This window comes from Manis javanica, chromosome 1 (assembly GCF_040802235.1).
Source record: "Manis javanica isolate MJ-LG chromosome 1, MJ_LKY, whole genome shotgun sequence".
Lineage (NCBI taxonomy): Eukaryota > Metazoa > Chordata > Mammalia > Pholidota > Manidae > Manis > Manis javanica.
The window spans coordinates 38,971,527-38,998,096 of NC_133156.1; the positions used below are offsets into that span (position 1 = coordinate 38,971,527).

Sequence of the window (26,570 nt, forward strand, 5' to 3'; positions counted from 1 at the left end):
CTATTGTTTGCATGAAATATCTTTTTCCATCTGTTCACTTTTAGTCTGTGTATGTCTTTGGGTTTGAGGTGAGTCTCTTGGAGGCAGCATATAGATGGGTCTTGCTTTTTTATCCAATCTGTAACTCTGTGTCTTTTGATTGGTGCATTCAGTCAATTTACAACAGGGTGATTATCGATAGATATGTACTTATTGCCATTGCAGGCTTTGGATTTGTGGTCACCAAATGTTCAAGGGCAGCTTCTTTACTATCTAACAGTCTAATTTAAGTCAGTTATTATGCTATTATGAACACAGTCTTATGATTCTTTTCTCTCTCCCTTTTTTTTCTTCCTCCTCCACTCTATATTTTAGGTGTCATATTCTGTACTCTTTGTGTATCCCTTGACTGTCTTTGTAGTTAGCTGATTTAATTTTGCATTTGGTTAGTACTTAGTTGGTCTACTTCCTTTTCTGTGGCTTTTTTTTTTCTCTGACAACTATTTAGCCTTAGGCACACTTCCATATAGAGCAGAGATGGTTTGTGGGAGGTAAATTCCCTCCACTTTTACTTATCTGGGAATTGTTTAATCCCTTCTTCAAATTTAAATGATAATCTTTCTGGGTAGAGTGTCCTTGGTTCAAGGCCCTTCTGTTTCATTGCATTGACTATATCATGCCATTCCCTTCTGGCCTGTATGGTTTCTGCTGATAAGTCTGATGATAGCCTGATGGGTTTTCCTTTATAGGTGATCTTTTTTCTCCCTCTGGCTTCTTTTAATACTCTGTCCTTCTCTTTGATTTTTGCTATTTTAATTATTATATTTCTTTGTGTTTTCCTCCTTATGTTGGGTCTCTTATGTTGAGAGATCTGTGCACTTCCATGGTCTGAGAAATTATTTCCTTCCCCAGATTGGGGAAATTTTCAGGAATTATTTCTTCAAAGACACTTTCTATCCTGTTTTCTTTCTCTTCTTCTGGCCACTATAATGCGAATATTGTTTCATTTGGATTGGTCACACAGTTCTCTTAATATTCTTTCATTCCTACAGATCCTTTTTTCTCTCTCTGCCTCAGCTTCTCTGTATTCTTGTTCTCTGATTTCTATTCCAGTAACAAGTCTCCTCCACCTCATCTAATCTGCTTTTAAATCCATCCATTGTTTCATTTCTGTTATCTCCCTCCTGAATTCATCCCTTAGCTCTTGAATATTTTTCTGTAGCTCCATCAGCATGCTTATGACTTTTATTTTGAATTCTTTTTCAGGCAGATTGTTGATTTCAGTCTCACCGAGCCCTCTTTCTGGTATTTGATGGATTTGGGATTGAACAAGGGTCTTCTGCCTTTTCATAGTCCCGGAGTCATGGGAGTGGGCATAGGCAAGTGGCGCGGGTGTCTGCTGGGAGGACAAAGTCCCTTCCTGCTTGCCAGTCACCATGTCTGTCTTAGCTATCTATGTCTCAGCTGTTAACTGCATGCACGGAGAAGCCTCTGTGTCTGAGCTGCTTAGCTGCAAGCAGGGAGAAGCCTCTGCGTTAAGTTGTGTAGTTGCTGCAGGTGGGGCTGCCCTCTGGCTGGTCTGCAGCAATGGTGGGGACAGCGGTTTGTGCACAGGTGTTGATTCAGAGAAAGGAACAGCAGGCTGCTTATGGTGGTGAGGGGCCTTGGAACTGTGTTGCCAACCAGGGGGATAAGGTGCCTGAAGCTCCTGAAAGTTCCCAGCCTGCTGGGCTGAGTGTGCCAGGATGATTTTTTCCATCTGTTTCTTCTCCTAAACCCTTGCCCCTTTGGCAGCCCTCTGATTGTTGAGAGGTCCCTTAAAGTGCTTGCTTTTCTTTTGTCCCAGGGCAGCCGGTTGTGGGAACCTATTCGCAGTCTTAGTCTCAGACTTTGCTTTTTCAGCCCTTCTAATCTCCAGAGCACCATGCAATGTGTGTCTGTGCCGCTGGGGTAGATTTCTAGGGCTGGGTAGTTAGCAGTCCTGTGCTTCCACTCCCTCCCCGCTCTGATTCTTTTCCTCCTGCCATTGAGCTGGGGTGAGCGGAGTGCTCAGGTCCCACCAGGTTGCGGCTTTTTACCTTATCCTTTTCCATGAAATGTTGACTTTTCACAGATGTAGACTGGCTGGTGTGCTGTTACTTCTGGTCACTCTTTTAGGAATAGTTGTATTTGCTGCATTTTCAAAATATGTGTGGTTTTGGGAGGAGATTTCTGCCACACTACTCATGCCGCCATCTTTCCCATCCCTCCATATGTGTTCATTTTTATCTAGGTTATCTAACTTGTTATTCATTGTATTATCCTATAATTTTTATTTCTGTAAGATTGTTAGTAATATACTCAAATTTCATATCTGATGTTAGTAATTTACATCTCTCTTTTTTCTTAGTCTGGGTACAAGTTTGTCAATTTTGTTGATCTTTTCAAAAAGCCAGCTTTCATTAACTTTCTTTTCTCTAATTCATTTAACTCCCTGTTTTTCTATTATTTTATTTATTTATACTACAATCTTTATTATTTCCTTTCTTCTGCCACCTTAGGGTTTTGTTTGCTCTTCTTTTTCTAGTTACTTAAGGTGTAAAGTTAGATTGTTGATTTGAGATCTTTCTTTTTAAAATGTAGACCATTGTGCCTATAAATTTCTCTATCAGCACTGCTTTCACTATAAAATCACTTATGTTTTGGTATGTTGTGTTTTCATTTTCATTTGTCTCAAAGTATTTTCTAATTTCCTTTGTGATATATTTTTGACTCATTGGTTGTTTAAGAGTGTATTGCTTAATTTCCATGTATTTTTTAATTTTCCAATTTTCATTCCATTATTGATTACTAGTTTCATTCTATTATGGTTGGAGAAGAAACTTTGTATTATTTAGATCTTAAAAAAATTTTTTTGAGACTTGTTTTGTGGTCTAATATATGGTCTATCCTACAGAATATACCAGGTACACTTAAGAATCTATATTCTGTTGTTAGTTATAAAGCCACACATATATGGCCAATTAATTTACAAAGAGCCAAGATTATACAGTGGGGAAAGGATAGTCTCCTCAATAAATGGTGCTGGGAAAACTAGGCAACCACATGCAAAAGAATGAAACTGGACCCCTATCTTATACCATACCCAAAAATCAACTCGAGTGAATTAAAAATTTGAACATAAGACCTGAAACCATAGACCGTCTAGAAGAAAACAGAGGCAGTCAGCTCCTTGACATCAGTCTTGGCAATGATTTTTTTCAGATTTGACACCAAAAGCAAAGGCAACAAAAGTAAAGTGGACCACATCAAAATAACAAGCTTCTGCACAGCAAAGGAAACCATCAACAAAATGAAAATGCAGCCTACAAAATGGGAGAAAATATGTACAGGTCATATATCTATCAGATATATATCCAAAATATATAAAGAACTCATGCAACTCAAGAGCAAAAAAGCTAATCAATTAAAAAAAGAACAGAGGATCTGAATAGACATTTTCCCAATGAATACATACAGATGGGCCAACAGATACATGAAAAGTGCTCAACATCACTCATCATCAGGGAAATGCACATCAAAACACAATGAGATATCATCTCACACATGTTGAAATGGCTATTATCAAAAAGATAAGAAATAAATTGCTGGTTAGGATGTGGTGAAAAGGGAAGCCTTGTGTGCTGTTGGTAGAATATAAATTGATGCAGCCACCATCAAAAATAATATGGAGGTTCCTCAAAAAATTAAAACTAGAACAACCATATGATTCACCAATTCTACTTCTGGTATTTATCCAAAGAAAAGAAATTCATTTACTTGAAAGGATATTTGCACTACTATGCTTGTCACAACATTATTTACAATAGCCAATATATGGAAGTAACCTAAGTGTCCATCAATAGATTGAATGTATAAAGAAGATGTGGCATGTATATACAATGATATATTACTCAGCCATAAAAAAAGAATGAAATCTTGCGATGCATGACAACATGGATGGACCTAGAGGGTAATATTCTAAGTGAAATGAGATGGAATCAAAAAATACCATATGATTTCATTTATATGTGGAGTCTAATGAACAAAACAAATAAACAAAACAGAAATAGATTCATAAACACAGAGAACAAATTGGTGGTTGCCATAAAGAAGCAGGTAAAAGGATGGGCAAAAAAAGGTGAAGGAGATAGAGAGGTACAAACTTCTCATTGTAAAGTCAATTAGTCATGGGATGAAAGTACAACATAGGGAATATAGTCAATAATATTGTAATATCTTTATATATTGATAGATAATAACTACATTTCTCATGGTGAGCATTTAGTAATGCATATAATTGTCAAATCATGTTCTATACTTAAAAACTACTATTATATTGAAATATCAACTATATATAAAAAATTTTAATGTGATATATACATACATACATATATGTATATATATATATGTAAACACAATGGTATATTTGACCATAAAAAAGGAAGAAATCCTGCAACAACAAAGATGGACCTTGAGGACATTATGCTAAGTGAAGTAAGTCTCATTATATGTGAAACTCTAAAAAAAAATGAGCTCATAGATACAGAGAACAGGTTAGTGGCTGCCAAAGGCAGGGGGTGGGAGGTGGCAAAATGAGTGAAAGTAGTTAAAAGTTATAAACTTCCATTTATAAGATAAATCAATCCTGGGAACAGAAGGTACAACATAGCAACTACTATTAATATGCTGTATTATATACTTGAAAGTTACTAAGGAATTATATACTCGAAAGCTGCTAAGACTAAATCTTAAAAGTTCTCAGCATAAGAAAGAAAAATTTATGTTGTACAGCAGAAATCAGTATAATTGTATGTCAAATGTATCTCAATAAATAATCTTCAACTAATATTGTAGAACTATTTCTCTTCAATTATTAGTTTTTGCTTCATAAATTTTGGGGCCCTATTGTTACATACTAAATATATATGATTATATATGATTATAACTGCTGTATCTTCTTAATGTAGTGACTTTTATCAATATGTAATGCCCTTGTCTCTTGTTAACACTTTTTGACACTAAGTTTATTTTGTCTAAATTATTTAGCCTCCCCAGCTCTCTTCCGATACTATTTGCATGGAATGTCTTTTTCAATTTTTTCACTTTCAACCTATTTGTGTCTTTGGATTTTAATGGAGTCTTTTGCAGCTAGGATATATTTTGATTATATCTCTGCCCTTTAATTAGAAAGTTTAATCCACTTAGATTTAAAGTGATTAGACTGATAAGAAAGGACTACTCTGCAACTTTGCTATTTGTTTTTCATATATGTCATATTTTTTATTCCTCAGTCCCTCCATTACTGCCTTCTTTGGTGTTCAATGGAATTTTCTAGTGTATTATTTTGATTCCCTTATTTCCTTTTCATATATATATTTTTTTATGTCCTTTGACTTTTTTTATTAAGGTATCATTGATGTACAATCTTATGCTCAGGTTTCACACTCTTCATATATCTTTAAGTTATTTTCTTAAATGGTTACATGGGGATTACAATTGATATACTAAATTTATACCTATCTAGTTTGAATTGATATTAACTTACCTTCCTTAGCCTATGAAAACTGCTTGAATACAAGGCCACCCCCACTTTATATTGGTATTTTCATAAATCACATATTTATACATTTTATAACATAATTGTTTTATGCATTCACTTTTTATAGTAAAAAAGAGAAGTTACTAAGCAAAATTACAGTACTGGCTTTTATATTTACCTATGTAGTAATTGTTACTAGTGTTCTCTGACTTTGAGTTACTGTCTTTTGATCTCAGTCTGCAATAGTCCCTTTACCACTTTTTGTAGGTCTACTTGTAATGAACTACTTCAACTCTGGATTCAGTGAGACTGAATAATGGCAATAGAACACTGGGGGTAAAAGGTCTTATACCAAGTTTTGTTCTCATGGTTGAGTGTAGAATCAAGTTTTCATGCAGCAAGTCTGCAATCCATCTCTGCCTCCACCAGCCATGCAGAGCCCTGGGTGGAGGTCTTCATACAGCAACACAGAAAACAATGGCCCATTGCCTACACTTGAGTAAGCATGTGCTCGTGTTGTAGGCTAATTTTATCATTGCATTTGCACAGTGGGCAAGTAGATAAGAGTCAAGTGAGCATCCGAGCCATTGGAACTTCCATTTTTCCTGCAACTTTCATTCTTTCAGCACTGTTTTCCCACTGTCTTCTGTCCTCCATGGTTTCTGGTAAGAAACTGCCAGTTAACCTTATTGACAATCTCCTGCATGAGTCACTTACCTCTTGCTACTCTCAAGATTCTTTTATTTTGGCTTTTGGCAGTTTAATTAAAATGTATCTGTGTGGATTTCTTTGAATTTGTCCTACATGATGTTCATTGAGCTTCTTGGATTCAGAGCTTTCTTCAAATTTGGGTAGTTTTTGACCATTATTTCTTTAAATATTCTTTCTCTCCCTTTTTTTTTCCTTTGACTCTTATGATATTTATATTGGTACACTTGATGATATCCCACAGATTCTTTAGACTCTGTTCACTTTTCATTCTTTTTTTGTTCTGCTCCTCAAACTAGGTAATTCCAGATCTATCTTCAGATGTACTGATTCTTCTGCCTACTGAAATCTGTTGCTGAATTCCATAATCCAGTTTTATTTCTTCCTTTACAATGTGGATACCCTTTCTTTTTCATGTCTCATTATCCTGAATTAAACCTCCAATAAAATGTTGAATAGAAGTGACTAAAATGGACTTGTTCTTGTCTTGTTCCTGATCTTAAGTGAATATTCAGATCTTCAACTTTCATTATTAAATGTGATGTTATTTGTGGGTTTTTGTAGATGCCCTTTATCAAGCTGAGGAAGTTTCCTTATATTCCTAGTTTCCTTACATTCACATTCAACATGAAAAAGTGCCAAGGTTTGTCAAACGCATTTTCTGTCTATTGAGATGAATATGTGGTCCCTTATTCTATTGATATGGTATATTACATTACCTGGTTTTCAGATGTTAAACCAACTTACATTCCTGGAATAAATCCAACTTGGTTATGGTATATAATCCTTTGAGTATGCTGCTGGATTCAGTTTGCTAGTATTTTGCTGAGGATTTTTACATCTATATTCACAACAGTTACTTGGCCTGTAGTTTTTTCTTCTTATGCTGTCTTTGTCTAGTTTTTGTATCAGGGAAATACTGGCCTCTTAGAATGAGGCCTTCCTCTTCTATTTTTTGGAAGTTTGACTTAAAGTGTGTTTCCTATGGACAGCATATAGTTAGATCTCAGTTTTTATCCAATTTATATCTGCCTTTTGATTATGTAATCTATTCATATTTAATGTTGTTATTGATATAGTTGGATTTTTGTCTACCATTTTATTTTTTGTTTTCTATGTGTCTCATGTTTTCTTGTTGGTCTTCTAGTCTTTTTTTTTTTTTTTTAAGGAGAGCAAGGGCTGAGGCTTTTATTTAGAAATAAAGTGAGAGGAAAGAGCTCCTGGCTCACACCAGGAGGGGACAAGAGAGCCCCCTTCTAGTACTTTTCTCCTGCTTTTTTTTGCATGAAGTGAGTATTTTCTAATGTAACTTTTTAGCTCCTTTAACAATTTTTCACTTTTTGTTGTTTTTTGTAGTGGTGACTCTGGGGCGAACTATATACATCTTACCTTAATGGAATCAACTTCATTTTTATACTAATGTAATTTTGTAAGATATAGAAATATTGCTTCTACATAGTGCTATTTCCTTTTTTTTGGTACTAACATTATTAAACAAATTACAGCTATATGTTACAAAACCAACAACATATTGGTATGATTATTACTATATAAAATTTTCTGTCTATTAAATAAGCTGAGAAGAAAAAAGAGAGCAAGTGTGTATTTATGAGGTTTGTTATATTGACCTTCTTATTACCATTTCTGGTTCTCTTCCTTTGTCCTAGTGGTTTCAATTTACCATCCGGGATCACTTCCTTACTCCAAACAATTTTGCTTCCACCTGTGTCCTAGAGCTTTCGGCAAATATATTACATTTCTGTATTTGATAGATCCCCCAAACAACTATTTAAATATTGTTTTACATAATTTTTTTATTAAGGTATCATTGATATACACTCTTATGAGGGTTTCACAATAATGTACAATTGGTTTTTAAGTCAGTCAAAGAAAGGAGAAGAAGATTAACTTGCACCGTCTTTTATAAATAGATGTTAACCTTTGGTTTTAGTTTGTTCAGATTCCAACTACCATTAGGGATCACTTACTTCTAACCTGAAGAACTTTCTTTAGTATTTCTCATAATGCAAGTATGCAGCAAGCTCAGTTTTGGATTACCTGAAAATGTCTATTTTACCTTCACTTTTGAAATAGTTTTTTTTCCAGCACTGTAAATATACATTGTAACCTCCACTGTTTCTGATGAAAAGTAGCTGCTAATTTTATTGGGATTTCCTTGTATATAAGCAGACTATTTTTTATGTTTTAGGCTTTCAAGATTTTCTCTTTGGCTTTGGAACTCAGTATTTTACTATATGTGTATGGCTGTGGATCTCTGCATTTATCCTACTTAGAATTTATTGAGCTCCTTAGATGGGTAACGGTTTTCATCAAATTTGGGAGGTTTTCAGCTATTGTTTCTTCAAATATTGCTTTCTATTCCTTTTTCTCTCTTCTCTCCTTCTGATACTACTATTATATGTACATTGGTTCACTTACTGGTGGGTCTGTTATTATTATTCATTTTTCTTCCTTCTTTTTGCTCTGTGTTCTTCAGATTGTATAATCACCATTTTCAAGTTTTCTGAATCATTCTTGTGTCAGTTCAGTTTTACTGGTGAACCCCCATTTTGGTCATTTTACCTTTCAACTCCAGAATTTCTACTTGGTTCTTTTTACAATTTCCATGCCCTTATTGATAGTCCCTTTTTGAGAAAATACCATCATTTCCTCTACTGTTTAAAGAATTGTTTCCTTTAGTTGTCTGCATGTATTTTTAATGGCTCTGAAGTCTTTGTCAAACCTGACCTCTTGGGCTCTCCCACAGGTAGTTTCTGCTGCCTATTTTTTCCCCCATGTTATGCTTTCCTGTTTTGTGCATCTCTAATTTTTTTGTAAACTGAACATCTTAGATGACATATTATAGGAACTGTAGAAACTGATTCCCTTCTATTTCTCCAGGGCTAGCTTGCATTGCTGTTAGCTTGTTTCTTTAGTGACCTGACTAGACTATATTAGTGGTCTGTTTCCTCTGCGGTGTGAAACCTTGAGTGTCACTCCTTACAGGACACAGACTTGGACATGAATACAATCACCCTGGGATGACACTGGATTTAGCAGGACTCCTTTCCCTTATTTTTCTGTTGAGCTGACTGTCTCATTTGCTATCACCCCCCTAGCTGTTAGACTCCACTAACTGCTAATTGCTCTATTGTCTTCTACAATGCACTGGGGCAGAGATTGCTCCATACTCTGATTCAGTTAAATTCAAGCCTGGGTAATTTTTGAGGAGTTTTTGAGGTTTATTTTGACTGCAGGAGTGCCCTTCTAAGCTGCCTGTCTCCCTAGTTCTCTCTGGTGTACTAGCTGGCCCATGGTTAGCTTGTTGCTCTTAATTAAGAAGAGCCTCCTCTTATTTGTTTACCACCAAAACTTCAGTTTTCCAGACAGTCCTTAGGATTGAAGCTCCCCCACACTGTTTCCAATAAAGTCAGGTTCCTTTGGGGAGAGCTTTTGACCTCTTTGTTCTTATGGACTGACTCTTCCCCTGTGCAAAATCTCTAGTCTTCTTGGCTTGCCTCTCGCAGCATAAAACATCTCTCCTATACATGACCTGGGGCAAGCATGCTCAGGGTTACAGAATTCTTTGTCTGTCATCTTGAGGCCTGAGCTACTGTCTTACGAGTAATGTCTGGGTGAACAAAAGGAGCCCTCAACTTTTTGATCACACCCACTATCAATTTAGCCTCTTTAACTCAGAGCTGGAGCAGATAAAAAATGCTGCACTCCCTGTAAGATACTGTATCCCTTGGTTAGGAACTGAGGGGAGAGAGAACTGTTCTTCACTACACCCACACTGAGCGGTGCTTTCATCAAGCTGAACTCAGGATAGAAGTGGGGGATGGTATGTGTCATAGCTCAAGTGCCAGACTCCTGCTGTTTTTATCAAGTTTTAGGATATTTTCTTGTGTAAATATTTCTTTACTTGCTGTATTCCTGTTGGATACTTCCCAGATAATTGAAATGGTTGATTAAAAATAATTTTTTTCACTAATTATGCTTGTTTCCTGGAAAGCAGGTGCATGGAGCTCCTCATGTTGCCATCCCAGAAATGGAACTACCCCTCAATTATCTTTTTAATTACATTGTTTCTAATAGTATTCTTGAGCTTTGTTCTGGATGCAGTTAGGTTACTTTAAGAAAGTATAATCATTTCAGATCTTGATTTTAAGATTTTTTTAGATGGATCATAGCAACATTTAGTATAGAGTTAGCTGAGGCAAGACCCTCTAAGTACTCAATATCCCATCAAGGTTTTTGGGTCTGGTTGGTGAGAACAGGCACTATTCCCAGTGGCCTGTGAGCGCCAGGAACTGTACTCTCTGATCTTCAAGTTCTTCTATCAGCCTTGGGTAGTTTTCTTCATAAGCATACACTGGTCGGTATTTGACTCAATACTCAAGAGAGAACCTAGGCAGAAATCCAGAGTCTCACTCTGTGTAGATTTCTCCTCTCCAGTACTCTGTCCTGACTTCCAGCTGACTTTGGTCTCACTGGACTTTCAGTTCCATCTCCTCAACTCAGGGTGTGTGGCAGGATATGTCTGGGTTTCTCCTCCCTGTGCCATGGTTTCTTCATGAGTAAGCTGGGTAGATTGCAAGGCTCATCTCATTGGTTCCTGTCTCTCAGGGATCTCTATCCTTCATTGCCTGATGAACAGTGTTTTGAAAACCATATATTCATATATTTTGTCTATGTTTCAGGTGAGGGTCTATTCAATCCCTATTATTGCATCTTGATTGATATAAAGTCCTCTTCAATCATTAATTTTTAGTCTCTTCCTGATTTTCAGTTATTTCAAACTCTTGGGCTGTTAGCCCTATTTGTAGGGTCTACTGACTCTTGTTTTTAATGAATCCCTTTCTCATAGTCTATAGTTTTTTAAAGCTCATCTTTAATGACAATTTTCCCTCTTGGGAAATCCTAGTGGCCTGGATGATAGAAGTGTTCCTCTAGAACAGTTACCCAGGTAAGTCAGCTAAGAACTAATTTGTACATTGATTTCTCAGTTTATCAAATGGATTAGGGAGATTTTAGATTCTGAACCAGTGTGTAATACAACATAGGGTTATGATTTCCAACAGAAGCCTTTCTTTCCATATATAGCCCTGGGGAAAAACAAGTTTCTCTTTGTGTTTTTTCTGGGTCATGATAAAAAATTTTTTATTCCTTTTATCAAGGTTGAGAAGTTTTTCTGGGTTCTGGCTTCATGCAGAGGGTTTAATTTCAGCTTCCCACCTTGAGCAGGGTCAAGACCTCATGTAGGAATTAAAACCCAAGTTTATAAAGGCTGAAACTATGTCTGAATCTGAAAATCATCTCTAGTATGCACAATCCATCTGAAAACTATCCCAATCCTTTTGGCCCAGGGGGATTTATTTTCCTTTTTGGTATTCAGCTAGGTATTAATATTTAGTTTTTATTTAAATATTTAGTATTTAACTTTAACAGCAGAAGATATTCCATGTTAGCTAAGTCTATCATGTTTGGAGACTGGAAATTCCTCTTTCCATAAAAGTTAGGCAAAAGAATGTATATGTATGTAGATGTGCATTATAGAAATGAGTCCCAAACTTCAATCAAATCTTAAATAGGTATAGGATGATTGTTTTTAACTTTTGATCTGTTTATCTAAAGTTCTACAAGATGCTATATTCACAACCCCCACTATATATGTATGTATATATCTGATTATATTTTCTGTGTATTTCAAGCCTATAAATGTATTATTTTAAGATATTAAATTTATCTTTCATATACTTTCTATATCCCTAATTGCAATAGACATTTTTAAACACATTTATTTACTCAATGGCAAACAAATGAAGATCTTAGATTTTTTTTACATGTGAAAGTAGAAATGTGCAAGAATAAGAAGGAAGATCAGCCCTTCTGGGTGTTCATCTATTTTATCAAATGACTGATTAAACTGCCTAGCCTCCTTGATTTTTACTTCTAGATATACAGGACAAAATGGACTGTTTATGATACATATAAATATGTATCAAATAGGTATATTTAATATAATTTTACATTTGATATATACCAAATATCATCATTACAGTTATGGCATTGAAATGGTTGAATAACTCTATACATAAATGGAGTAGATGGGGAAGAAATATTCTTTATAGAGGATTCTTTTATCAGTTGGGAGATGAGGCAATAGAAAAATCAGAGGGAATCAATTAATTTGTCATTTAGCCAGGCTGGATTTTACTGAAATACACTATCTAAACAAGTGTAAATAAGATTATTTAATTCCTTGGAGAAATTATCATCACACACATACAGGTAGAAATTAGGAAAGCAATTAGATGATTTTAATTTATAAGGTTGGTCTTCAGTTTTGGAAAACTATATGCAGTTTAATGCATATAGTTGACATACTGTTTTGACATTCTTAAATGAAATAAAATTCACTATAATACTACTAATTTACTTCATTTGGTTCCTCCAATAGCATTAGTATTAATTAGTAATAATGGTATTAAAAATAAAGGTATAGTTTCTATCCTCTAAGAATTTACTTTCCAGAGCTTCCTTTTAAATGTTCTTAAAATTATCAGATGATTTGTATGTTAACAACCAAATACTGTAAGCCTTGTTATGAGTAAAGAAGATAGTTCCTAAGATTTTATCTATGTATTATTTAAGAAAATTTACCTGCCCCAAAATCCACTTGACCACATGAGTTTTACATTTAAAAATGTTTTCCATATGATTCTCTGCTAGCAACTAACAGCTACCGATTAAAAGGAGCCATTATATTGAGAAGCATTACTGATAGAATGGAAAAATAATCAAACATGGAATTCAAAATCAGACAGACAAACCTAAGTGTAAAAATTGGCTCTGCCCTTTTACTAACAATGTGACCTCAACAAAGCTACTTAGCTGATCAATTTCTTTAGCTGAAAAGTGGGAGAATATTATACCCAAAATATAAGATTATTATGAGAATTATATGTAAAAATGCCTAACTCTCAAAATGCTAAAAAGAGAAAACAATAACAACCAAAGTGAAATTGTGGGACACACCTTCTAGATGCCATATTTTTCTCCTCTCCTGTGAGCAAATACTGTCCAAGTCTTTCCTGTATTACAAAGTGAATTATGTAACACAGATAAAATTTTTACAATTTTAGTTTTTGGATCTCAAGGTTCTAAGGCTGATCTTCTCAAATCCTAAATTCCAGCTATGTCCTCAGCACTCTTAGAATTTCTAGCACTCTAGAAAACACTGTAATATTCTTTAAAACTCCTATAAGATCTCAGATCCGGTAGATAGTAATGAGAAGAGATTAGCAACCCCTGGCCTAAGGAGTCTCTTGAAGTTAGATTCCTTGAACTAAAAGACTTGTGAAAGCTATTCAAAATAAAAAAGAGCCTTCATGGAAAAACAAAACAAATCCCAGAGAGCAGAATCTCCTTTTCTCCTGATCTGATCTCCTAGTTCCGCTTTTTTCTAGTTCTGATCTATGGACTTCAAAGTTAGCAATCCCATTATGAATTGGAGCAACATAATATATACCTCTAAAGTTCTTTGGGGCCTTGGTATTCCCAAGTAGGGCGATGATCCTTTCTAAACAAGTAACAATAGAAGATTGGAGACTGACGTGTACAACTTTACTCTTGACATAAACTATCTCTGTCTACACACTTAACAGCAATTGAAAAGTAGAAGTTTATGTCACTCTATTAGAATACTTACCAGGAATTTAAATTCTCTCACTCCAAAATGGAAAGTTACAAATTTGTTTTCTCCAGATGATTCCCTATGAAAACCAATTCCTTTACTGGTAATTTATATAGGCATTTTTTTGATGTGTTAAAAAGAGCACTGAGAGGTAGTGTAACTTTGGGCAATTCATTTAAACTCTAGGCCAAGTGCTCTTGTCTATACCCTTGCTACTCAAAGTGTGGTCCACAAACCAGCAGAACTGGCATCACTTGGGCAGTTGTTAGAAATGCAGAATATCAGGCCTACTATTCCCTGGTACAGGATACTACTATACCCCAGAACTTTTAACAAGATCACACATGATTCATATACATATAAAAGTTTGAGAAGCACAATTCTGTACAATAAGGGGGTTTGACTAAACGATCTTAAAGGCTCTTATAATGGATTTTTCTTGTGAAAAATCAGATATGAAAACACTGAAGCCTGTATTCCCCTGTGGCAACAGCAGGCCAGAGCTGAGAAGCAGCTGTCCCATTAGATGGGGCATGCACTCCCTTTGGCTCCCCCAGTTCTCATTCTGCTTGGCCCTTCTTCAGTCTCTAATCTAAATTAGGTTCCAAACAGAATCAAGGAACTTCCATTTTCAGTAAAAAGGAGATGCTTCCAGAGGTAAAAATACATTAGTTGTATGTAGTTTTAGATGAAAGGAAAAAAAAATTTCATTTACCTTGATGGGAAGTAGTGAGGTCCAGGTAGGAAGTAAGAGTGATGAAAAAAGAATCGCGGTGTTGTCCCAAATAATGTGGCTGGAGGGCTAAAGGGAGGAGGCTGGTAGATGTGTGAGTATGGGAGAGGAGAAGGCAGGGGGACTGGAGCACTTCTGGGACAAGCAGAAATGCTCAGATACTCCTTGGAAGGCTGGATGGTTGGGGTTGCAAATCTGGCATGGGTAGTACTTGCACCAGTTGGAATCCTGTTGATGCTCTCCTGAGAGACAGGAGTGTGTCTCCTCACCAAGCTAGTGGCTCTGGAAGACAGCTGATGAGTGTTCATTTGGGAGGGCCCAGCAAAGCTCTGGGGTGGGACTGCTGGGCAGAGAGGCACACTTGGAGCCTGGATAGCCACCTGCACAGTACTGGAGACACTGGGCTGGAAAAGTGTGATGGGGCTTGGGTGCTGGACTGCAGGTGTGGGCAGCTGGATTGCAGGTAGGGCTTCACCTTTAAAAATAAAAATAGCATAAGAGAATCCAGCATCAAATGAGTCACTTCATGTTTTCTTTTTTTGTTCAGTAGAAGGTAATAAACTGTACAATCAGAAGCCTTCACTAACCACCTTACCTTATAGCATCACCACTCTATCTCCTTTACAGCATTTTGAACAAGTTGAAGTCATCTTGGGTATTTATTTTACATTTTTTTGTCTCTTCTTCTAAGTGCCATAACAAGAGAGACCTTTTCTGTTTTGTTCACTGCTATATCTCCAGGGCTCAAAATTCTGATGACACAGAATAGGTCCTCAGCAAATACTTTTTAGATTAATATATAAATGAATAAAATTATTGAGCGAGTGAAAGAAGAATACATACAAATGCTGGTATGCATATATACATGTTTCTAAAAAGTAGCACGGAACTACTGACAGTGGTTACGTTTAAGGAGCAGTCATCTGGGAGGAGGGCAGGGCAGTAGGGCAGTAGGAAAAGCTGCACTTTCATTTTATATCTATCAGGACTGTTTGAATTTTCTATTCTCTAAATATATTGTTTTTTTAAATGTTAATTGAGGATTCAGCACCTTGGTATGGATAATTTTTCTTTTATTTTGTATACATCTCTATATTTAAACTATGAGTAACATTAATTTTTTAACTGAAAAAACAAAATGAAAGAAACAATCAGCAAAATTATTTTGCTTTAATGCATTCAATGTGAATACAGAAGGAAATTCCCAAGTGAGACTAGGACTTGCCACAGGTCAACAATTTGTGACAAATATAGAAGGAGTATTATTGCAGCAGGGCATGACAGATACGGCAGAATTTTTAAAGGTACGTGGAACAATCATGTATCTGATCTTGCTGTCCTTGACAAAGAGGGGATTGCTAATTGTATTGCTGAGTTATCCAAATGACACACTACTAAATTAAAACCCTTCCAAATAAATACAGAGAGATGCCATAGTAATAGAGTGATGATCTAGTTTATTCCAACACAGTTAGGTCTCTGCTAATATAGAAGATGCAATCCAAGAACAGATTCTATGGTGAGAAATGTCTTTCTCAGAGACAGAAAGGAATGTGGATCTGCTCTCAGACTTGCCCAGATAGAACTTCCCTTCTTTCCTTCTCTCCAAATAAGGCAGATATACCCCTCTTAAACCTGGAAGTAGGGAATTAGGGAAATGTCCATTTGTTTCAAGGTAGCCTCTGATCAGTGAAATAGTCAATGTCGGAGGAGTAGGGTATAAATGAAGCTGTCCTAATTCTTAGTTGATCAGATTACATGGATGAGCCCTCTAATCTGTAAAGCACAGGCATTTCCTGATTAATCAAGCATAAAATAATTTCCCTCCTCCATGTTCTTGCAGAACCTGTAAATCTATCACTTATCATGAAATAGTGTAAATCCTTGATATGTGCTTGTCAGGCACCTCTAACATGATCATTAAACTGGAGCTTGAGAGTAGGAACAGTTTTACTCATGTTTTTATCCATAGTATCTAACATGGAACCTGGTTAATAATAGTTAAGAAAGGGATAACTAGATGAAATAGTTCCAGCACTTCCTCCAATGATCTGATATAAGGAGAACTTCCTTTCCTAACAATCAAAAAGCCAGTCTAACTTGTGAAATCTCTCAAAGTTTTTGAAATATCATTGAACTCAAGACATCTGCTCCTAAAATCTACCTCTGGCACAGATTTCTTTTTCCTATATTCAGTACTAGATGCTCTTAGTGTTCAGTAAAGAAGTATGGTCTTTCTAAGCAAAGGAAACAAATTATTGGAGCTGTACAGGTCATTGACACTATTGCAATTACTGAAGAAGGAAGGAACTCTTCTTTTAGTTTATATGAAATGATCTTTCCTACAAAGATATTCCTATAAGAGGAGGGGTGTCAGTGAGGCATGGGATGATAAATCATGTATTCATTTAATTCAACAAATATTCACTAAGCAACTAACATGTATCAGGCACTGTTTTGGTCTGAGGTAGAAAAACATTAGAGAGTTACATAAATGTATAATAAAGGTGTCCTAACTGTAAAAAAAATTCCAGTTTCTAAGCAAGAGGTTAAAGTCTGCCAAATCCAGTCATCTTTGATAAACTTAATGAATAAAGAAAACTTGTGGAAAGGCCAGAGCTCTAATGTATCAAACTGTAAATAAGGTATAGAAAAGATTAGCCAATCATGCCTTCTCTTCTTTTAGCACACAGCTACATTGCATGTCTCAGCCTCCCTTGCAGTTAGGAGTTGTCATGTGGATAAGGGCTGCCCAATGGAATCATTGAATAGAAGAGATGTGCACCACTTCTGAGACTGACCCATGAAAAACTTTCATACATGAGCCTTCATACTCTTTCCCCCTCATACAGGCACACAGTATGGTGGCCTTGGATGTCACACATTAAGGATAGCAGACACAGGGTAAAAGCCTGTACCCATGGAGCACCCTTGAAAGAGAGCCATTTACCAACCAGAAATACCTATTTTGAACTTTACATGGGTAAAAAAACATGTAATTCTGTTTAAACATTATGTTGAGGTGCTTGTTAAAAGAGCATTATCTAATCACTGCATTTAGGGAACTAGGGAATTCCCTACTAATCGCCGCATTAGATAAAGAACAGAATTTTAGATCCATAATATAGTATGACAAGGACAAAAGAAAACATAAAGCTAATAGTTTTCAACAGTTCTTGCAAATGTCCCTCTACTCACTCCCAAAAGGAAGAATCCACTACCTATGCTGAATGGAGTGACTTTGTTGTGTGACCAGGCTGAGTGGTAAAGGAATGGAAAATGGTAGAAACCGAGGACAGACCAAATTTTTCTCTTCAAGAAAAAGCTGTATGGAGATAATAAGGAGGAGAAGAGGACCAGTATGTGGTTGAGAAGAGAAACAGAGGCAGAGAGAGAAGAGGAGAGAGAAATAAAGCAGCAGAGACAGAGGCAGAGATGGGGAATGGAGAATTGGGAAGAATAGTTACACAATTTCTGAGAAAAGAAGGACCTTGGAGAGAGACAAGGGTAATGAGGAGTCCCAAGAAGACTTACAAATGTTGAACCATGTGATTCTTCCTTCCCTGGCCCTTCAAGAAAATCTGCAATAGTTATAACACTTTGCAAGCAACTTTTTAGCTAGGTTTGTGTTTCTCATAGACATAACACTTTATAGGAGTGGGCCTTCAGGCAGGAGTAAGACCAGTTTTTTTGGATTATAACAGTATCAGAATGGTAGAGGGCTTTTTGTTGTGTTTTGTTTTAATTAAATAAGAAATAGGTAAACCAAAATGGCACATATGTCTATTACCAAAAATCAAAATAGTTGCAAACATTTTTTAGGCTAAAAATTTAAAGACAATGTGTGAATTCAGAAGACTGAAAGATGTCAACTGAGCCAAGATGTAATGAGGAAAACCTATTTCAGAATTAAGAAAGAAAATGTAGAAAACAGGGGGTGGAGCCAGGATGGCGGCGTGAGTAGAGCAGTGGAAATCTCCCAAAAACACATAGAGCTATGAAAATATAACAAGAAAAATCTTCCTAAAATAGAGACCAGAGGACACAGGACAACATCCAGACCACATCCACACCTGCAAGAAACCAGCGCCTTGCGAAGGCGGTAAGATACAAGCCCCGGCCCAGCGGAACCCGAGTGCCCCTACCCCCGGCTCCCAGCGGGTGGAAAGAAACCGGAGCGGTTTTTTTTTTGGCGAGTGCTTTTTGGAAGCCTTAAAGGGACAGGGACCCCGTTGCTAGGGAGGCAGGGCAGCGGGACCGGTGAGCGGATGCCTGGGACCGGCGCCTGAGGACAAAGACTATTGCGCATTTTTCCCTACGGGACCGGTGGGCGGGTGCCTGAGACGGGTGCCTGAGGACGGAGGAAATCGCGTGTTTTTCCCCTTTTTTTCCCCCTTTTTGGCGAGTGCTTTTTGGAAGCCTTAAAGGGACAGGGACCCCGGTGCTAGGGAGGCAGAGCAGCAGGACCGGTGAGCGGGTGCCTGGGACGGGCACCTGAAGACAAAGAATATCGTGTGTTTTTCCCCGCGGGACCGGTGGGCAGGTGCTTTTTGGAAGCCTTGAAGGGACAGGGACCCCAGTGCTAGGGAGGCAGGGCAGCAGGACCAGTGAGTGGGTGCCTGGGACCGGCGACTGAGGAAAAAAAAAAAATCGCGATTTCTCCTTTTTTTTTTTTTCTGTTCCCTCTCTTATTGTTGCTGTTGTTGTTTTGGTTTGGAGAGTGCTTTTTGGAAGTCTTAAGGGGCAGGACAGGACACTTAGACCAGAGGCAGGGAATCTGGGGATCTCTGGGCACTCTAACCCCCTGGGCAACAGGGAGCACAGAGGCCCCTTACGGAGATAAATAGCCTCCCGGCCGCTCCCCCTCCAATGGGGCTCCACCACTTTGGAGGAGCAGCCCCAGCCAGGCCACGCCCAGAGCAACAGCGGAGATAAACTCCATAGCAAACGGGCAGGTAGCAGAAGCCCTGTCTGCGCACAGCTGACAAGCATAAGCCACTAGAGGTCGCTATTCTCCCAGGAGAGGAAGGCCACAAACCAACAAGAAGGGAAGCTCTTCCAGCGGACACTCGTACCAGGTCTGCAAACTATCTCTATCACCATGAAAAGGCAAAACTACAGGCAGACAAAGATCACAGAGACAACACCTGAGAAGGAGACAGACCTAACCAGTCCTCCTGAAAAAGAATTCAAAATAAAAATCATGAACATGCTGACAGAGATGCAGAGAAAAATGCAAGAGCAATGGGATGAGATGCAGAGAAAAATGCAAGAGCAATGGGATGAAGTCCAGAGGGAGATCACAGATGTCAGGAAGAGGATCACAGAAGTGAAACAATCCCTGGAAGGATTTATAAGCAGAATGGATAAGATGCAAGAGGCCATTGAAGGAATAGAAGCCAGAGAACAGGAACGTATAGAAGCTGACATAGAGAGAGATAAAAGGATCTCCAGGAATGAAACAACACTAAGAGAACTATGTGACCAAGCCAAATATTCATATTATAGGGGTACAAGAAGAAGAAGAAGAAAGAGGAAAAGGGATAGAAAGTCTCTTTGAAGAAATAATTGCTGAAAACTTCCCCAAACTGGGGGAGGAAATAATCGAACAGACCATGGAATTACACAGAACCCCCAACAGAAAGGATCCAAGGAGGACAACACCAAGACACATAGTAATTAAAATGGCAAGGATCAAGGACAAGGAAAGAGTTTTAAAGGCAGCTAGAGAGAAAAAGGTCACCTATAAAGGAAAACCCATCAGGCTAACATCAGACTTCTTGACAGAAACCCTACAGGCCAGAAGAGAATGGCATGATATACTTAATGCAATGAAACAGAAGGGCCTTGAACCAAGGATACTGTATCCAGCATGACTATCATTTAAATATGATGGTGGGATTAAACAATTCCCAGACAAGCAAAAGCTGAGGGATTTTGCTTCCCACAAACCACCCCTACAGTGCATCCTACAGGGACTGCTCTAGATGGGAGCACCCCTAAAAAGAGCACAGAACAAAACACACAACATATGAAGAATGGAGGAGGAGGAATAAGAAGGGAGAGAAGAAAAGAATCTCCAGACAGTGTATATAACAGCTCGATAAGCAAGTTAAGTTAGGCAGTAACATACTAAAGAAGCTAACCTTGGACCTTTGGTAACCACGAAACTAAAGCCTGCAATGGCAATAAGTACATATCTCTCAATAGTCACCCTAAATGTAAATGGACTTAATGCACCAATCAAAAGACACAGAGTAATAGAATGGATAAAAAAGCAAGACCCATCTATATGCTGCTTACAAGAAACTCACCTCAAACCCAAAGACATGCACAGACTAAAAGTCAAGGGATGGAAAAACATATTTCAGGCAAACAACAGTGAGAAGAAAGCAGGGGTTGCAGTACTAATATCAGACAAAATAGACTTCAAAACAAAGAAAGTAACAAGAGATAAAGAAGGATACTACATAATGATAAAGGGCTAAGCCAACAAGAGGATATAACCATTCTAAATATATATGCACCCAATACAGGAGCACCAGCATATGTGAAGCAAATACTAACAGAACTAAAGAGGGAAATAAACTGCAATGCATTCATTTTAGGAGACTTCAAAACCCCACTCACCCCAAAGGATAGATCCACCGGGCAGAAAATAAGTAAGGACACACAGGCACTGAACAACACACTAGAACAGATGGACCTAATAGACATCTATAGAACTCTACATCCAAAAGCAACAGGATATACATTCTTCTCAAGTGCACATGGAACATTCTCCAGAATAGACCACATACTAGCTCACAAAAAGAGCCTCAGTAAATTCCAAAATATTGAAATTCTACCAACCAATTTTTCAGACCACAAAGGTATAAAAGTAGAAATAAATTCTACAAAGAAAACAAAAAGGCTCACAAACACATGGAGGCTTAACAACATGCTACTAAATAATCAATGGATCAATGAACAAATCAAAATAGAGATCAAGGAATATATAGAAACAAATGACAACAACAACACTAAGCCCCAACTTCTGTGGGACGCAGCGAAAGCAATCTTAAGAGGAAAATATATAACAATCCAGGCACACTTGAAGAAGGAAGAACAATTCCAAATGAATAGTCTAACATCACAATTATCGAAACTGGAAAAAGCACAAATGAGGCCTAAAGTCAGCAGAAGGAGGGACATAATAAAGATCAGAGAAGAAATAAACAAAATTGAGAAGAATAAAACAATAGCAAAAATCAACGAAACCAAGAGCTGGTTCTTTGAGAAAATAAACAAAATAGATAAGTCTCTAGTCAAACTTATTAAGAGAAAAAGAGAATCAACACAAATCAACATAATCAGAAATGAGAATGGAAAAATCACGACAGACTCCACAGAAATACAAAGAATTATTAAAGACTACTATGAAAACCTATATGCCAACAAGCTGGAAAACCTAGAAGAAATGGACAACTTCCTAGAAAAATACAACCTCTCAAGACTGACCAAGGAAGAAACACAAAAGTTAAACCAATTACGAGCAAAGAAATTGAAATGGTAATCAAAAAACTACCCAAGAACAAAACCCCGGGGCTGGACGGATTTACCTTGGAATTTTATCAGACACACAGAGAAGACATAATACCCATTCTCCTTAAAGTGTTCCAAAAAATAGAAGAAGAGGGAATACTCCCAAACTCATTCTATGAAGCCAACATCACCCTAATACCAAAACTAGGCAAAGACCCCACCAAAAAAGAAAATTACAGACCAATATACCTGATGAATGTAGATGCAAAAATACTCAATAAAATATTAGCAAACAGAATTCAACAGTGTATCAAAAGGATCATACACCATGACCAAGTGGGATTCATCCCAGGAATGCAAGGATGGTACAACATTCGAAAATCCATCAACATCACCCACCACATCAACAAAAAGAAAGACAAAAACCATAGATGCTGAAAAAGCATTTGACAAAATTCAACATCCATTCATGATAAAAACTCTCAGCAAAATGGGAATAGAGGGCAAGGACCTCAACATAATAAAGGCCATATATGATAAACCCACAGCCAGCATTATACTGAACAGCGAAAAGCTGAAAGCATTTCCTCTGAGATTGGGAACAAGACAGGGATGCCCACTCTCCCCACTGTTATTTAACATAGTACTGGAGGTCCTAGCCACGGCAATTAGACAAAACAAAGAAATACAAGGAATCCAGATTGGTAAAGAAGAAGTTAAACTGTCACTATTTGCAGATGATATAATACTGTACATAAAAAACCCTAAAGACTCCACTCCAAAACTACTGGAACTGATATCGAAATACAGCAAAGTTGCAGGATACAAAATTAACACACAGAAATCTGTAGCTTTCCTATACACTAACAATGAATCAATAGAAAGAGAAATCAGGAAAACAATTCCATTCACCATTGCATCAAAAACAATAAAATACCTAGGAATAAACCTAACCAAAGAAGTGAAAGACTTATACTCTGAAAACTACAAGTCACTCTTAAGAGAAATTAAAGGGGACACTAATAAATGGAAACTCATCCCATGCTCATGGCTAGGAAGAATTAATATCATCAAAATGGCCATCCTGCCCAAAGCAATATACAGATTTGATGCAATCCCTCTCAAATTACCAGCAACATTCTTCAATGAATTGGAACAAATAATTCAAAAATTCATATGGAAACACCAAAGACCCCGAATAGCCAAAGCAATCCTGAAAAAGAAGAATAAAGTAGGGGGGATCTCACTCCCCAACTTCAAGCTCTACTACAAAGCCATAGTAATCAAGACAATTTGATACTGGCACAAGAACAGAGCCACAGACCGGTGGAACAGATTAGAGACTCCAGAAATTAACCCAAACAAATATGGTCAATTAATATTTGATAAAGGAGCCATGAACATACAGTGGCAAAATGACAGTCTCTTCAACAGATGGTGCTGGCAAAACTGGACAGCTACATGTAGGAGAATGAAACTGGACCATCGGCTCACCCCATATACAAAGGTAAACTCAAAATAGATCAGAGACCTGAATGTAAGTCATGAAACCATTAAACTCTTGGAAAAAAACATAGGCAAAAACCTCTTAGACATAAACATGAGTGACCTCTTCTTGAACATATCTCCCCGGGCAAGGAAAACAACAGCAAAAATGAGCAAGTGGGACTACATTAAGCTGAAAAGCTTCTGTACAGCGAAAGACACCATCAATAGAACAAAAAGGAACCCTACAGTATGGGAGAATATATTTGAAAATGACAGATCCGATAAAGGCTTGACATCCAGAATATATAAAGAGCTCACACGCCTCAACAAACAAAAGACAAATAACCCAATTAAAAAATGGGCAGAGGAACTGAACAGACAGTTCTCTAAAAAAGAAATACAGATGGCCAAGAGACACATGAAAAGATGCTCCACATCGCTAATTGTCAGAGAAATGCAAATTAAAACTACAATGAGGTATCACCTCACACCAGTAAGGATAGCTGCCATCCAAAAGGCAAACAACAACAAATGTTGGCGAGGCTGTGGAGAAAGGGGAACCCTCCTACACTGCTGGTGGGAATGTAAATTAGTTCAACCATTGTGGAAAGCAGTTTGGAGGTTCATCAAAATGCTCAAAACAGACCTACCATTTGACCCAGGAATTCCACTCCTAGGAATTTACCCTAAGAACACAGCAATCAAGTTTGAGAAAGACAGATGCACCCCTATGTTTATCGCAGCACTATTTACAATAGCCAAGAATTGGAAGCAACCTAAATGTCCATCTGTAGATGAATGGATAAAGAAGATGTGGTACATATACACAATGGAATACTACTCAGCCATAAGAAGTGGAAAAATCCAACCATTTGCAGCAACATGGATGGAGCTGGAGAGTATTACGCTCAGTGAAATAAGCCAAGCGGAGAAAGAGAAATACCAAATGATTTCACTCATCTGAGGAGCATACGAACAAAGGAAAAACTGAAGGAACAAAACAGCAGCGGAATTACAGAACCCAAAAATGGACTAACAGGTACCAAAGGGAAAGGAACTGGGGAGGATGGGTGGGCAGGGAGGGATAAGGGGAGGGAAGAAGAAGGGGGTAATTAAGATAAGAATGCATGGGGGGGAGGGAGAAAGGGGAGGGTGGGCTGCACAACACAGAGAGGACAAGTAGGGATTCTACAACATTTTGCTAAGCTGATGGACAGTAACCATAATGTGGTTGTTAGGGGGGACCTGATTTAGGGGAGAGCATAGTAAACATAGTACTCTTCATGTTAAGTGTAGATTAAAGATTAAGAAAAAAAAAAGAAAGAAAGAAAGAAAGAAAAGAGGGATTACTCCTTGATAGGATAAAACTATTGGTAAATCAAAGATCAACGCATGCTTGAAATATCCTTAATGTTGATCACTTAAAGGGTGTCAGATGATCAGCTATGGAGGTACTCTTTTCTGATAATATTCCTTTCTCTTAATAAAAAAAAAAAAGCAGTCCCTGTGTACTGACCTCCAATGAGTTCTGCACAGTGGTATAGAGGGCATGTCAAAAGCATAATTAACCCTAAATTGAAATACAGGATTAAAGGAGACACTACCAAATAGTGGAGGGTGGGAGTGCCAGGCTGTGCTGCTAAAGAACAGGGTGATAGGATCAGCTTTCTTCAGCTTTCTCATGAGCCTAGACCAACTGAATGTGACTTTGTTGCTATAATGAAACATAGGAAAAACTTTGAAAATGCGTTAAGACAGAGTCAGTTTTCAACTATCTAACCCTCTCAGAACATAGGGGTGGCTTTATTACCAGTAGGATCTGAGCAGGTAGAAACTGCAAAGAGCAGTAGTTTTAGGACAAGTGACAGCAAATACTTAATATATAAAGCTCTCCAAAAGAAATAGTTAAAATAGGTTCTGGAAGAACAGATCACTGATGGATACCCTATAACAACGTATTAAGATACTGGCTTCTCAATTTGGGGTTCTTAAAAGCAACAGACAGAAATATTATAAAGAACTGATAATGGAGGAGAAATTTACAGGAAGACAACATAATGAACCAAATATTTGGTAGGAAATAGATTACTTCCACTGCTTTTCTAGAGCAGGGAGAGAATGGTCCTAAAAGATCAATCATCATTACTAAATTCCAGAAGATGCCTCATTAGCAAGGCATTCTTTTATGCTGATGGTAAAAAGACACTTCTATTTCCTATTGAACTATCTCCAGCGTTTCCTACATTTTTTCCTACTCTATGGGTTCGTCCTGATTTGCTTAAAAGGTCTGAGGTTTTATACATGGAATATTCTGTTTCACACATGGCTACTCTGGCAAATCAAGTGCTTTGCTGTGTATTAAAAGTTTTCTTCTCCAATTTAATTTTCACTGTTTTCTTGACTTTTTTCTTAATATTTTTCTATATTCTAAAGCTAACAATCAAAATTTCAATTTCAGACAAATTTTCACACAGCTATTAAGAAATTAATAATGTATAATAAAAGCAACTCACCAACTGGATGAATGATGGTGTTCTGCAGACTGGGAATTACCACAGAGTAAGTCGTTGGGCGATAAGGATAAATTGTAGGATTTGTAGAAATGATATTCTGTGTGGTACCAGAAAATACATTGGGAACACTTAAAGGGAAGCGTTTTCGCTTCCCTGGACGAGGCTGATAAACCCAACCTATAGAAGAAGATAAATTATTTTAAATTTGAACAAACAGACTCTACTTAGCCTTCAAACAGTTCTTTTCACATTAAAAATCCAAAACACTTATAAGTTTTTAAAAATAAGTTATTATCTGAAGTATCTTTTCTAGGTCTATGATAATACTTCTGTGCATTTTAGCATATGTATCCCTAAAGCTCCTTA

General features: G+C 37.3%; 1 protein-coding gene across 3 annotated transcripts in view; it reads right to left on the reverse strand.

The window, feature by feature from the left end:
* Positions 1 to 26,570, reverse strand: part of SOX30 (SRY-box transcription factor 30) — a 47,138-nt gene that overhangs the window by 16,658 nt on the left and 3,910 nt on the right. For 2 of the 3 annotated variants that reach the window (XM_037025173.2, XM_073231435.1), the window contains exons 3-4: positions 26,205 to 26,381; positions 14,662 to 15,154 (exon numbers count right to left, since the gene is read on the reverse strand). In XM_037025173.2, coding sequence (XP_036881068.2) covers positions 14,662 to 15,154; positions 26,205 to 26,381 — 670 coding nt within the window. The remainder of the gene's footprint in view (positions 1 to 14,661; positions 15,155 to 26,204; positions 26,382 to 26,570) is intronic. The other variant, XM_037025175.2, reaches the window with a different exon arrangement.